Raw genomic sequence first — 15,560 nt, forward strand, 5'->3', positions numbered from 1 at the left:
TATTACAACCATGCAACCGAAACATTTAGCAGTTGGAAATTTAGAATAAAGAGTTATAAATAGATTTTTGTTTTCGATTAGAGGTGACAGTGAATTCATAAGTCTGCATTAGTAATGAAATAAAAAGTATCCGTTACATTAATGTAGAAGAGAAGAAATAAATATTTTATGTTCTTGTTTGTTTTAAAAGATTAAGTCTTTGATTTATTTTAAATATAATTCTATTAATAAAAAAGGCTTAAGTAAGGAAAGATATTTTAAAAAGGATAGAAAATAAATATGTAATGCCAATTATGGCATCACAAACAGTTTTCAGTTGTTCACAAACAGTTATTTATTACTAAAAACTGTTATCAATGATAATGAATTATATTATTTCCATTATAATGATAATTTACAAGTTTAAGTACTAGTACAAGTTACTAGTAGTTTTTAAATACTATTTACAATCAAGAATTATAAATGGTGTTTATTTATTTTTCTTAGATTGAATTTTAATACAAGTTATTAATGATGCAAATAAAATTTATTTTCATATTGTTCATTAATATTAAAAAATAAAATTTATAATACTTTTTTTTAAAAATTTATAGCTACAAAATTGCTGAAAAAGAAATTTTTTTCCACTGAAATGAATTTTAAATTACATTAAAAAAGTGCAAGGTTGCTTATTATTTAATAGTGCTTACAGTTAAATAGCTCACAATAATAAAATTATAAAAACAAATGGTAGTTTCTCAAACCATTTGATCAACAACTAAAGTCGAAAACTCACAATTCATATGAACCTAATAAAACTTATATTTAAAGGGCGTACATATTGTATAATGTAATGTATATCTTTTTGTTGTATAATGTACTTATTATATATAATTATATATATGTTTTTAGATCTAAGCAATATGTATTTATACATATTGTTTAATGTTAAAATTATTAATCTCCATTTATTTAAAAACATTTTTAAAAAAAGAGCATAATGTTACACAGTTATTTTAACTTGCATGTAAATTGATGTCATAAATATAAAAAGAGTTTAATATCATACAACTGTTTTAATTTACATATAAGTTAATAAATTATTAAGTGACAATTTTTAATAGTAAAATGTTCTCTGTTTTTTTATTTTTTATTTTTAACTTACATAGGCTTGTGAGGTTGGTAAAATTAAAATTGTTAAAATTGTTGATTGACAATTTTTGGAAAAATGAATGTTATGGAATAATTTTAACTTACATATGATATAAACTGATGTTAAGTAGCATTTTTTAAAGTATCATAATGGTATAGAGCTATGCTAACTATGTAAGTTTTCAAACATATTCCAACTTAAATATGATATAAGTTGATGGCATGTTAAGTAACAGTTTTTTTTAAATGAAGGTAAAATTTTATTTACCAATTTTAACTAACATGTATTATGAGTAGTATTTTAAAAGCATTCAGAAACACATAATGCGGTTGATTGGAGGAATAGTGTCTCATATTTCAATAAGGTTTTTTACCAGTGCAAAAAAGAATTTTGTAAATTTTTCTGATGTTGCCCTGCATTTTAGAATTGATTCTTTAAAATTTTTTAAAATATCGCATAAAATATTTTTCCGTATTTCATTTATTTTTGCTCGGATTTCAGATCAGTGGGGAGACTAAGGATCTCTTTCCAACTGGCGGAAATCAACTTGAACCACTTGTATCTCTTCTCCCCGATGAAAAATTAGCTGTCGGTAGTGATGAGCAAACAATATTAATTGACTCAGATGGAAATCCTACTATGAAGTATTCCATCAAATGGTCTGAAGTACCCTTAGCTTTAGGTAACAGTGTTTAATTATTTTAGGGACAATTTCAAGGTTATTTGTGTCGTTTGTGGTAATGCAAAATTGCATGTGTATACTACTAATGATTGTAAACATCACATATTTATTTTTTTAAAAACATTTTCCAGTTTTTTAAAACTTTTTTGAATTGAAAAATGTATATCTATTGAAATGTAATCAGCTGTTGGTAGTGATGAGCTAACAATATCAATTGACTCAGACGGAAATCCTACTATGAAGTATTCTATCAAATGGTCTGAAATACCCTTAGCTTTGGGTAACAGTGTTTAATTTTTTTAGGGACAATTTCATGCTATTTATGTCGTTTGTGGTAATGCAAAATTGCATGTATATACTAGTAATGATGTAAACATCATATATTCATTTTTTTAAAAACACTTTCTAGTTTTTTAAAACTTTTTTGAATTGAAAAATGTATAAATATTGATTGTTTAAACTCTTATGAAATGGTGTAAAATTAGTTGCAGAAAAAAAAATAATGCCATCAATGCCCTGCCAAGTTAAAGTTGGCAGTATTGACTATTCTCTACAGCAATGAGACTTGTGAGACTATATTCAGTCACATAACCAAAAACTAGACCTAGTTCTGTTTTTCTTCGTTAAAATAAACATTGGAGGATATTTTGACTAGGAAAGCAAAACAGAAAAAGTTTCAGAAAATTTATCAAAGGTTTTTAAAAAAATGCAAAATTAATCACTCAGTCTGTTTTAAAATAATAACAATAAACTTATTTTTCATTTTGCTAATTAGTAAAAATTTATAAATAAATTTAATTTTAAGAATGTGTTTATTTTTTTAAAATTTCATCTATATTGTTGTTTTGCTTTACCGTGATTACAAAAATTCACAAGCTTTTTGAATTTCTGAGGCTGGTAGATTTATCTAATATAATTAAATTGCAGGAATTTTGTGTAGTGTGTTTTGTGTAAGTGTTGTAAAAAATTAGAACTAGCTGAAGACGCAAAATGTTGCACGCATACGTCAATAACACTACTTGCTTAAACTTGTCTCTAAAATAGCTCTCAATTTTTAAATTGTATTAAATTTTTCATTCCTTAAAACTATTGTAAAAATAATTTCAAAAATTTGTTAATTAAACTGTGCAAGAGCCTATAAAAAGTTTAAAAAAAATCAACTCATTATGAAAAGTGTAGAACATTGCTAAAAGTATCTGATGTGAAGAATAAATTAAGAGGAATGAGCAAAGATGTGTGAGGCTTACAGACTGTAAACAGTTTTTGTCAGTTCTAAAATAACCTTAAAAAAATAAGTTTTACAAAATGGGAAAAAAATTAAAATATAAAGATTAAAATTGTTATAATAGTAATTTAAATTCAAAATGAATGTCTTGATAACTTTTATCTCTTGAATAAAATACGTGTTTGTAGATTTTCATATTATTAAAGTTTTTTTTTTATCTTATAGTTTATGATGAGCCTTATTTAATAGCTGTGCTGCCATCTGCTGTTGAGGTTCGACCCATTGAGCCTCGCATTCACGTTCAAAGTATTGATTTACCAAAGGCTAAAATGATCGTCACTAGCAAGCAGTAATTCTTTTTTTAAAATTATATGTGATTGTATTTTAGTATGTTAATTTATAATTTAAGAACTCTTTTAAATTATTAATTTCACTTTATTCAAATAATAATATTTAAATTATTAACGTCTTTTAATTTTTTGAAATTTGTATTTAAATTTTTCACAGAATATTTTAATGCTAATAATTAAATCAAATTTATTAATTGAATTCTATACTGATTAATAACAATTGTAGTGCAAGTACTATAATTTTCTGAACACAATTGTTTCTTACGAATTACAGGGGATGGGTGTTTGCTGCCTCTAACTCTGATGTGTGGCTTTTACATGCCGTGAACTTTCCTGAACAAATTACACAACTCTTGTCTCAAAAACAGTTTGATTTGGCTCTCCGCATGGCTGTGAGTGTTAATAATACATTATGAGCGTACAAGTTAAGTAAAAATAAAAAGATGTCAGGGGTCTGTTTAGAAGAAATTTGGGTCCGTTAACGGACCCTTCACAAAATGTCTTTTCACAAAGATGTTTAAACTGAAATAAGGAATTATAGATATTTTTTAAAGTTAAGTTTGTTTTACTTAAATTTTTTTTTAATCTACAGAGTTTATGGCAGTGAATTAGAAAATACTGAATAATATAAAAAAGGTTGTAAAAAAAGGTTATAAAAAAGGCTCATTGTTTCAAAAGTTTTGAGGTTTTCCTCAAATTATGGCACTGGTTGTGATTTATTTTCTCTGGAAATAAAAAATAACATAATTAACAGTAAATTTTCAACATTTATGCACAGATCATGTGAATAAAAATATTTCCTTATTGTTTCAAAGCCTTTTCTACAAATAATGTCACCGGTTGTAATTTATTTTCTCTGTGTTCATCAGTATAACTTTGCACTTCTTCAGCTTTTGCCACTATATCTTGAACAGACAAAACCACGAGCTTCAACATTTTCATCAACTGATGCATAAATTTCAAATGTTCTGTTTGAAGAGTTTTCCTCTAACTTAAGCGAATTCTCACTTTCTTTGTCATCATTATCATCAGAAGTTACTCTTTTTCTTCTCAAAACAAAATAATTTCTTATTTTTTTAAAAATTTCTGTAGAATTTCTGATTGATAGATTTGAGAATATGTTAGTTTCAGAAGTGATCTAAATGGGGTATTATTAACCTTATAAGAATATAATTTTTGGTGGGACCATTGAACAAGACAATACATATGGGAATGAGGGATCGATTTTATTCTTTCATAAGATTTTCTATGAAACATTCGCAGTGTATCCTAAAAAGTTTTTATTTATTTTGTATATATTTAGGAGATGACGCCTGACTCTGAGATTGAAAAGAAACAGATTGTTCAGCGAATCAATAACTTAAATGCATTTTATCTATTCTGCAAACAAAATTTCAAAGATGCTATGGAGCAATTCATCAAGTTGGAAACAGGTTCACTAAATTTCATTTTTACTTTATTTTAGGACTTTGATTTAAAGTTAATTTTTAATAATATTTAACTTATTTATGTGAATTGTTGATGTTATTTGTTAATGATGAATTAAGAGAGAAACAAAACTGCAAATTTAATTAACATTGTTAAAAGTTAAAAGGATGAAGGATGAAGATGAAGGAGGAATGATTTCCTTTTTGGACTTATTTAACTGAATTAGGTGATTTATTAATTTTATTTGTTAATGATGAATTATAGTTCAAACAAGCTACAAATTTATTTAATAATGTTAAAAATTAATGATTTCATTTACTGAAATATTTAACTGAATTTATGTGAGTTAAAAGTTATAATTTTTATAAATATTTAATTGAATTATGTGAATTATTAATTTCATTTGTTAATAATTAATAACAAACAAAGCAAACTATAAGTATATTTAATGCTGAAAGAAATGATTTAATGTTAAAAGAAATGATTTCATTTTCAAAATTATTTAACTGAGTTATGTGTTTTATAAATTTTATTTGTTATGATGAATTGCTAGCAAAATCAACTGCAAATTTATTCAATGATGTAACAAGTAATCATTTCATTTTTGGAACAAGAATCTCTTATGCAGATGGTTTACCTTTTTTTTATGGAAATACATATATATATATATTTTAACATTTTGTATTGAAATTTTAAGCTATCGATTGTAGTTGGTAAAGGTATAAATAAATGTAAGGTTATAAATTTACAGTAGTCTTCACCTAATGTGATTATGCTATCAAATGCTTATCGTTATCAAATCCTTTGGTCCCGATTTTCTCTATTTGCATGCTAAAATTATCGCTTTCTGTGGTGATTACATAATTTAATGTTATCTGTATTCTTATTTAGTTTTTTGAAAATCATCTGAACTGTCAACAAAAAAAAATATTCCCTGTGTATTCAGAAGAAAGCTGTTCTTTCCTTTCCCTGCATTTTTATTTGAATATTCACTTAGCTTCCACATTAACAGAATCAGAAATTTGTCAGATTGTCATCTGAAAAAAGATGATGGAACTGATGGGTCAGATAAAAGTGTTGACATGTCAAGTACAATGCCACTGTTATTTAAAATAAGATGGATGATGGCACTGATGGGTCAGATGGAAAAGATGAAAGTGTTGAGAGATGCAGTACAATAACACTGTTATGGGAAAAAAGATGGTTGATATAACTGACTAGTCAGAAAAGAATGTTGAAATGTGGAGTACAATATCACTGTTATGAGAAAAAGGTAGATGATGGAACTAACAAGTCAGATGAAAGCAATGGAAGTGCTGAAATGTTGAGGACAATACCACTGTTTTAAGAAAAAAGATAGATGATGGAACTGATGCGAGAGATGAAAGCAATGAAATTGTTGAAACATGGATACCGCTCTCTGACTTTAAGTGATGGTTATAATTATGAACAATTTATAAATGAGCTTCTTAAGTAAAATTGTATACAATCAACGATTGATGATTTTTTTTAAAAATTGTGTATAGGTTTTATAATTTTTATTAAATTTTATTTTCAAATTCAGTATGTGTGGCTTAAAGTGATAAATTTATCTAATTTTGAGTTATTTTTATTGTTATTACTAGGTTGATGTTATCAGTATTAACAAAGTGTTCAAAGTGTATTAAAAATTTGTGGAAAAATTGATTAATGTTTTGAATAGATGTGTGGTAGCTAGTGAATGATTGTAAAGTAGTAATTTTTAAAAAAAATTTATATTAACTAGATCCCTCGCATGTGATTGGGTTATTTCCGAATTTACTGCCTGAAGAATTTCGTAGTAGCTTGGAATATCCTGATAGATTGCCTAATTTGCAAGGAACTGAGTTAGAAGATGGACTGGTTGCATTGACTAATTATCTTGTTGAAGTAATTCTGTCATATTTTTTTAAATGTCCTTTTGGTTATTTTAATTTTATGTTTAAAGTGCAAAAATTTTGTATGCTTTCTGTAATACCTGCTATTTAATGTGTTGTAAAGCTATTTTTAAATAAAGTAAAGAGTGATTTTATTTAGTATGGAATAGTTTACTTTTATAGCTCATACTATTTATTATAAATAAATTTTATATAAGAGAACTTAATTTCTTTGGTCTGAATGCCCTTTTGTTCAGATTTTGACATATAGAACAATAACTAAGTTACATTTCATCTTGTCACACAAATTCATTATTTTACCATTCAAATTTTTTTTATCTGCTAGGCAGTTGAAAAAACAAAATGCTTTTTATCTACTATGCAAGCAAATTCTGAACTAAATATAAAAGTATAGTAAAATGTCTATATGACATAATTCTATAAACTACTATTTTCCCGAAATTGGATTAACTTAACAATCTCTAAATCAAACCAAAATCAATAAATTAGTTGGATTTTTTTTGTAATTCACTTGGGCATTTTAATTATTTCCATAAATATTATTTACTTTAGTGTATATTTTTGTGTTTGAAAATATATTTGTATTTAAAGTATAAGTATTGAACTGTTTCATGTTTCAAAGATTTTGTGCCATGCTTAGCAGTAAAGCTTATTGATACTCGGAATGATTTGTATAACACAAAATTCTACATAAAGCAAAGCGTTGTAATGATCTTTTGATCTATATATCATTAGGATATACCTTTTTCAAACAGGACTAAAATTTTATAATTGGATTTGATCTTGAGTTTTGTGAAAAAAATGATACATCTTTTATAGAAGAAAGAGAATACTACTTTTATGAAAATTAACTATTCTCATAAAAATTAAAAGAGTAATAATATTAGTCTTCATTTACTGATCATTGATCGTCATGTTTTTGATATTACACATAATAACTATTAATAATGCCTGGCGTTTTTCTTTTCTCTTTAGATTCGAAGTAGACTTCTCTCAGATAGTAATAGTTCTGTGCCATCTATGACTGCAATAATGGAACCAGGGAAAACGAAGTTTCGTTCTAAAAAACAGCTCTTACAAATCATTGACACGACTTTACTCAAATGTTACTTACAGGTAAAGTTATGTAATTTGTTTTGTTCTAAACTACAATTTCTTTTTAGTTTGGTTTTTTATTAAGGAGTTAGTCTATTTTTTTTAAACAAAAAAGAGCATATTTAGGTAATTTTTTTTGCAAGCCATTGGAATAAATTAAAATTCTGAAAATTGTTATTAATATTCTTTAAAAATGAAATTTTTCTTGTAAACCACAAGTGAAGTTTTTCAATGAATCCTTTATTTTTGAAGGGTATATTGATGGATAACAGCACCTTTGGTCAAGATAAAAAATTAAATTGTTTTTTTATTTTAAATGAAAATTGATATAGAAGTACTAAATAATAATATTCCTATGGAAGTACTAAATAATACTAAATTTCCAAAAAAAAGGAATATTTTGTAAAAAAAAAACTTTTTGGAAGTCCTGTAAAATTCTTTAAAAAACTAAGAATAAAAAGAAGTAATCTTACTTCAATTAAAATGAAAAACAATTGTTTTTAAATGCAACTAGTTACAGAAGTACTTAGAAATGCCAAACTGTACAGAAGTACTAAATTTTGCAAAAAATTGTGCATTTTTTAAAATAAGTAAATAAATAAAAATTTCTGAAAAAAAACCTTCAGAAAATTGTTCAAGGCAAACAATAATAATATTGAAAAACTGTGCTTTATTTTCTTCATGAGCTTTGCAATTCAGATTTGTTTTTAGATTCTATTTTTGACCAGTATTCTATTTTGAATAACTTGTTATTAAAATAAGAAATATCTAAATTAATTTTGTGTCATTGATTAATCATTTGATGATTCAGACTGTAAGATTATAAATTTTTTAAATTTTACTACTATTTCTGCCAATGTGGAGATTTATTTATTAAAACGATTTGTTCAATGAGGTTTCTATGAAAAAAATACTTTCCTTTATTTAATATCTGCTTGTCTGGGTATCTGTTTTTTTTAAAGCTTTGAAAGTTAAAAAAAAAGAAGAAAAAAAAACTATCTTTGAGGTGGATAAAAAGACCAGTATTTTAGTCAGATAAAAAAAAGATGTATTAAGTTTAGTTACACGAAAACAGAACTTTTAACTTGTTCATAAACATATGTCTATATTAGACTGGCATGTGATTGAGGTTTATGTAATGTATGCATGTTGCATGTATGTAAAGTTTGCTGTGCATATATATTTTTAATGTGCACTAACGTCTTATTTTAGACTAACGATGGATTAGTAGCCTCCTTATTGAGGATGAAGGAAAACTACTGTCACATTGATGAGTCTGAACGCGCTCTGAAATTGCATCAGAAATATCGGGAATTATTGATACTCTATAATAAGAAAGGAATGCACAGAAAAGGTATATATTAAGTTTTTTGTGACTTAATGATGGTTGATTGATTTTAAAAATGTAATTTTTTCATATTTTGCTTTCATTTTTATTTAGTTTGTTATTTCTTAAGCCTATTTTAAAGTTTTTATATATTTATTTGTTTAATCTTTTAGTTCATTAGATTCTTAATCTTTTTGACCGACCTTTCGGCTGAACTTTTCAGGTGAGAGATAGTTATTTTTGGATGATCCAAATAAATCCATTGAGCTTGATTATTAAAACAGAAACAAACAAGGTGTTAAGATTTCGTATCAGTATTTAATGTTATGAAAAAGCATGTATTCATCTATGCAACACATGAAAATATATAAGCTGTTTTCAGATCTCTGATCTTGCTAACCTTTCTTTCCTGTTGCTGTTGACTAGTATTGATTAGTATTGTCCACTCTTTACTTTAATGTTAGTAATCAAGAAAAAAAGTTTCACATTTCTTACAGGTTTTGAATAAATTCTTTTATACTCAATTTTAAAACATTCCTTAATAAGTTAAATTTTAAATTTAGACGAGTCCTGAATTTAAATTTATAAATAGTGAATTTTAATTTTATGTGTATAAAAAGTTATAAAGTGCAAGTAAGACTTTTAATTAGGAGTTTGTAATAAATTTATGCAAAATGCTGTTTTCAAAGTAATTGTTTGAACTGATAATAGTATGTCTGGGTATGTAATTTAATGCAAAAGGCTCTGACTGGAGCATTACGAATGGAACTGTCCAGTCATAGCAGATGCTCGAAAAATTTAGTACCTTTTTTGAAAATGGGAACCCTTTTTGTTCATTTTCTCAAAGAGCTTAATTGTTTAAATGCTATACATCTGTAAATATATAACATAAATATCCTGCTCCATTAAATGATTTTCTATGTTTAATAGATTTTCGTTTGGGATTATCAAAAATTTTTATTTAATGACGAAAACCATAAATTCTATGTTAAGATATTTTTGAAAGGATTTTTCATTATTTATTAAAAAGAAAATATATATTTTGCTAATGCACTCCTGATTATCTTTCTCAATATGGAAAAATTATCTATGGTCCTGTTCTGTGACATACTTTTTTATAATAACGTAAACAAAACGACGTAAGTCTTGAAATCTCAAAAATAATTGCAACAGCCAGCTTCATTAGTTGAAGATCATTATTGAAATCCTATTTAATAAAAAGTACAAAGATCTTTCTGTACAAAGTATTGATCAAATCAATCTTGACTTATGCCTCAGAGACATGAACCTTTACAAAAAAGACCTTGGAAATCTTTGAAAGGAAGGTCAGGGCCAACTGTATTGAGGGTTTTTAATACCCTCTTTCTCTCTCCTTTTTATAAGGGAACAAAAAGCACAAAAAACAGATGAAAAGACCGTGTGAATGAGAACTTTGTTATCTTGAAAGGGAAGAACTAGAGATCAATTTCTAAGAGAAGCAGATTGGGGAAAGTTTCTATGGAAGATCCATGTTGTGACAATGCTGATGATTTATTGGTTATTCTAGTTGCATTTTCCTCATAGTTATAATTCATAAATCAAATAACTCATTTACAAGTTAAACATTTTATTGGTACTGTGAAATCTGTCAAGTTGACCACCAGTCAAGTTAACCTCTATTATCAAGAACCAAATTTATTCTACATAATAAAAGAGAAATCTTTCCACTTGTTAATCTTGTTTGTGAGCCACTGAATTAAGTCTGATTTATTTAGGAGTGTTATTCTACACTCTTCATAAGTTGATCAAAATGTGAATCATAAGTTGATCTGAATTTTATTCTAAAATCTTCTTAAGTTCATGAAGAAAAAAAACCTTTTTAGAAAATTTTCTAAGCTATTGTGTTATGCATTAGAATTTCACTGAATAGGTAAAACAGTATTAAAAGCTATTCTGAACTCTATTGTGAGTTAATCATATGAGAGAATTATTTTTAACAAATATGTTTTTAAGTTAACATTAAACAAAATAAATTTTTAAATGTTGAATCAATGTTAAATTTTCTAATTGCATATATGTTATAGCACATTAGCATTTTAAGAAATTATTTTTAATAAATGTTCTTTAACTCACTGACGGTTCTGCATTTAAAAAGTTGTATTTTAATGTGCAGTCTTCTCCGCTTAGTAAAACTGGCTTTTCCATGTTAATAGATAGGGGAATAGTGTATAGGAGAGAAACATTCTCCCAATTTTCTAAACCGCCAGTTTGTTAATAAAATATGAATTTTTTTTAAAAAGTTAATTAATTTATTAAATTCAAATAACAAATTATAATTTATTCTGCTACTTGATCTCATGGGGTGTTTGATGCATAAAATTTTAAAGTAATTTTAAAAAATTTAATTATGTTTATCTTTATTAGGAACATATTAGAAATGAAAGAAGAAACACAATGACTCAATCTTTCTCTCTCTTATAAGTTGACCAACTGTCTAAGTAGACCCCTAAAGCAATTAACCGTGTTTACACCAGTTCCACTGTACTGCAGCAAAAAATCACTAAAATATGTGGCGATTTGAACTAATAAAATAACTTTTTTTCCTTACTCCAACTCAAATTATTGATTGTGATATTTTGAAATCTTGATACTTTAATTTCTATATATAATACTTATAAATCTTATTCATTTTCAGCTCTTGAATTGTTAATGAGGCATGCCAAAAAACCTGATTCCTCTTTAAGAGGCCATGAAAAAACTATTCAGTACCTCCAAGATTTAGGTAATTTCTTATAATCAAAAGTGGATAGTTGCAGTAATGGTTTTAATAATTTTTTTAAAAATTAAGTTAGTTTGAATAATCTCTTTTAGAAGTTGCAGCATTCTTTGTAGAATTTTAATGTCTGGTTGTGTTTTTTTTATTATTGTCGTTTTTCAAATTAGATCAAATTAATTTTAATCTAATTAGAGCTTTAACTGAATTTCATTAATTTTTGTTTTCTGTCTCCATGTTGATTGATTGTCAGCCAATGGAATTCAGGTTTCCATGTGGTTCAGTATAGAGAGATGTACTTTATGTTTCACTTTATATTTGCTGTGTTCTTAAATGTTTATTATCATGTTTAATAATTTTTTTTTAAACTTTCTCCAACTTTTCCTAAAACCATTATTATTTTACACAATGAATGTAAAAAGCATTAAATGTTTTTCTCAAAAGTGTTAAAATTGGTAATTCTAGTATCAGTGACATTTTTTTTCCTACATAAAAATCATTAGATTTGAATAAGATTCATTCATCAGAAATCATTAGATTTGAATACCTTAAGATCAAGCTGATTCTCCAAATGGCTATAAAATTTTACATTGTTATACCAAACTACTAAGGTACAGAAATCTTTTTAATTGTTGTTTTAAATTCAAATGCAATTTCTGCTTCTGATTTCATGAAGAATTGCTCCAAACACTCAATCATGTTACTAAGCTCAAAAAGTTTGGGTTTTTCAACATTGATGAGGAAAGGCTCATATATTTTCTGTGCTATCAGTCTTTATTCTATCAGTAGTTAATGCTTGGACAGTTAAGGCAGGTAATGAAATCAGTTATTGTTCAGTTATATGAGTTAATTATTAGAAATTAATAAGGCATGTTAAAAGTTAATAATTTATTAAAAGTTTAATTGTTAAGATTTTTAACGGTGACCGCTTTTTAAAAACATGTGGCCAATTGTGAGAATGAAAAAATTAACATGGTGCATAGCGTTTTTAAAAAGTGCTTAAAGGTGCTTATTTTCAATTTTCGTTTTCTAAAAGCTCTTAAAGGTGCTCTTTTAATTGGGTGTTTTTAAAAATTGCTTAATTTTCTCTTTTCGAAAATGATTTTTTTCTTTACCATGTTTATTTTCAATGCGTATTATGCAAAAGCGTGGTTTTCACATCGTTCTATTAAACGTTTTCACAATTCATTCAACCACAATCTATTTCAGCGTACCGTCAGCTCATAGCGTATGAAAGAGCCAATCATTTTACAGGTTTGATGAAATACTTGCGAATCCGCATGTGCGTATAGTGAGCTGGGTTTTGTGAGATTATTGCACTCTCACGTGCAACTCTGCTGCATTTTGCCAGATATTGTCAGTTTCAAGCTTCACTTTCTACCCTCTGAAGTCAAACCGAAAAGTCCCTTGATCATTTTATAATGGCTAATATAATTAAGAAAAGAGTTCTTTGTCAAAAACTAGTTATTTTATCTTGATCATGTTAAGTCTTTGAAAATTATTTTGCATTTTGTTAACGTATATAGTGCTTTAAAATATTTTTTGTGTGCTTAAAAAGTACTTGAAAGGTGCTTATTTTTTTTGAAAGATTCGGCTATGCACCTTGATTAATGTAAGATCTTGAAGCATTTCTTAAAATATGGTAAGCATTACAAGGTTTATTTCTAAAATGAAGAAAAATGTAAAGAAACAACAGTTAAATAAAGTAATTTTCAGAATGTTTTGAAAATCATCATAATAATTCCATATTTATGAAAAAAAAAAATACACATGGGATGCATTTTTGACAGAAAAAGTGGTTATCATGTGGTGACTGGCAGATAATTTTTTAATTGCTGTTTATTATATTAGTTGGAGAGTGGCAATCGTAAATTCCCCCTTTAACAGAGTAGATTAAAAATTGTTCTATTACACCAAACACCCAATCGCATTACAAAGTCATATCATATTTGATACTCTGAACATTAATTATGAGAAGCTCATATAATGTATCTGCATTAGTAAAGAATACTTTACCAGTTATTAAAAAATTATTACATATTATTATTCGTTTTGTTAACTTGTTTCTTTATATTATTGTAGGGGCTGAGCATTTGGAGCTGATATTTGAGTTTGCTAAATGGGTTTTAAAAGAACATCCGGAAGATGGCTTAAAAGTATGTGAAAGCAAAGCATTTTCGTCCATTTTCATAATTTATTATTATAATATTGCGTGTTACTATCTATCAAGTTAATTTCACAAAACTACATTTTTGTTTAAATCTCTAGTCAAAGTCACTAAAAAATTGCTATTGTGGATTATATTCACCAAATGTTACTTAGTCAAATATAAAATTATGAAAGTTTTTTGAAATCGGATTAAATTTTAGTTTTCACATTCAGAAAAATAAAATTTTGAATATTAAGTAACTATTGAAAAATGTAGATGAAGATTTAAGTCTCAGGAAATGTATTTAAAAACCTTAATATAATCTGCATAATAACTTAACTGAAAGATCGGGTTAAGAAGTGAAAACATTCAGATTTGTTGATTCTTGGAAATAACATGACAATTTTAATTTTAAAAGAACATATATATAATCTCTAGGAAACCTAAATGTCACATTTCATATATAATTTTTTCACTTTTACTTAAAATTTTCATCTCATTTTTGCACTTAATAGTTTAAATATGTTTTATATTTATGCTGTTAAAAAAGAATTTTTTAAATTTTTTTTTTATCTTTTAAACATTTTTCCATTTTACTAAATTTTTTTATTAGTAAATATATTTTTTGTAAAACTTTTTATCATCTTGACTCTATCAACTCTGAAAAAAAAATTTTTTTTTTATACATTTATTGGTCACATTTTTAAGTTGATATGACACTTTTCTGAAAATTCCTATTTAAAATAGACTTATTAACTCATGCTTTTGAATAAATCTAATGTTTTCTTGAATTTATTTTTAATCAAATTACATAATATTTATAGGGTATTTTAATCTTTTTTTTGCAGTGTATTAATTCTAAGATTCTTTATTGAGTAAATATAATGATATCACCAACAATTTTCATATCCCAGCTGTGTTACAGAATTTTATATTTTAAATATGCTAACTTATTTAGGATTTTGATTAAGGCTTTCAAATGTGATATCAATTGAGAAATTAGCACATATTATCAAAGTGCAAAGAAAAAAGTTAAAATTTTGCATTCAGAAGTGCATTGAAAAATTAGCATAAATTATCATAGTGCGTAGAAAGTTAAAATTTGTTTTTTTTTTCCTTTAAAAAAAATTGTAATTAACACCATACTAATTATAAAACATTTGGTAGAAAGTCTGCACTTTAGTACTTTAAAGTCTTTAGTAAAGTAATCGGAAAATATTCACGAGAGCACTTCTGGGTGTTGGTGAACAAAAATGTTAAATTATATAACATATATATACACAAATAATAAAATAATACAAAAAGGAAAACAATAAATGGGAAAAAACCAATAGTCTTCCTCAAGACACATCTATTAGTATTATTTAATGCCATATTTCTGAATAAAGAATAATTATCCTAAGATAAAAATTATAAATATATATCTATATATATATATGTACAGTCGAACCTCGTTAACTCGAACCTCCATTTCACGAATTTTTCGATATCTCGAAGAAAAAAA

General features: G+C 26.0%; 1 protein-coding gene across 2 annotated transcripts in view; it reads left to right on the forward strand.

The window, feature by feature from the left end:
* The window catches only part of LOC107451602 (vacuolar protein sorting 39), a 41,556-nt gene that overhangs the window by 13,853 nt on the left and 12,143 nt on the right, over positions 1-15,560 (forward strand). For both annotated transcript variants that reach the window (XM_043054184.2, XM_071185592.1), the window contains 9 exons: positions 1,634-1,814; positions 3,265-3,388; positions 3,664-3,781; positions 4,693-4,822; positions 6,583-6,725; positions 7,709-7,849; positions 9,041-9,182; positions 11,830-11,916; positions 13,990-14,063. In XM_043054184.2, the coding sequence (XP_042910118.1) occupies positions 1,634-1,814; positions 3,265-3,388; positions 3,664-3,781; positions 4,693-4,822; positions 6,583-6,725; positions 7,709-7,849; positions 9,041-9,182; positions 11,830-11,916; positions 13,990-14,063 (1,140 nt within the window). The remainder of the gene's footprint in view (positions 1-1,633; positions 1,815-3,264; positions 3,389-3,663; positions 3,782-4,692; positions 4,823-6,582; positions 6,726-7,708; positions 7,850-9,040; positions 9,183-11,829; positions 11,917-13,989; positions 14,064-15,560) is intronic.

The sequence above is a fragment of the Parasteatoda tepidariorum genome, chromosome 9 (assembly GCF_043381705.1).
Source record: "Parasteatoda tepidariorum isolate YZ-2023 chromosome 9, CAS_Ptep_4.0, whole genome shotgun sequence".
In the NCBI taxonomy this organism is placed as follows: Eukaryota; Metazoa; Arthropoda; class Arachnida; order Araneae; family Theridiidae; genus Parasteatoda; species Parasteatoda tepidariorum.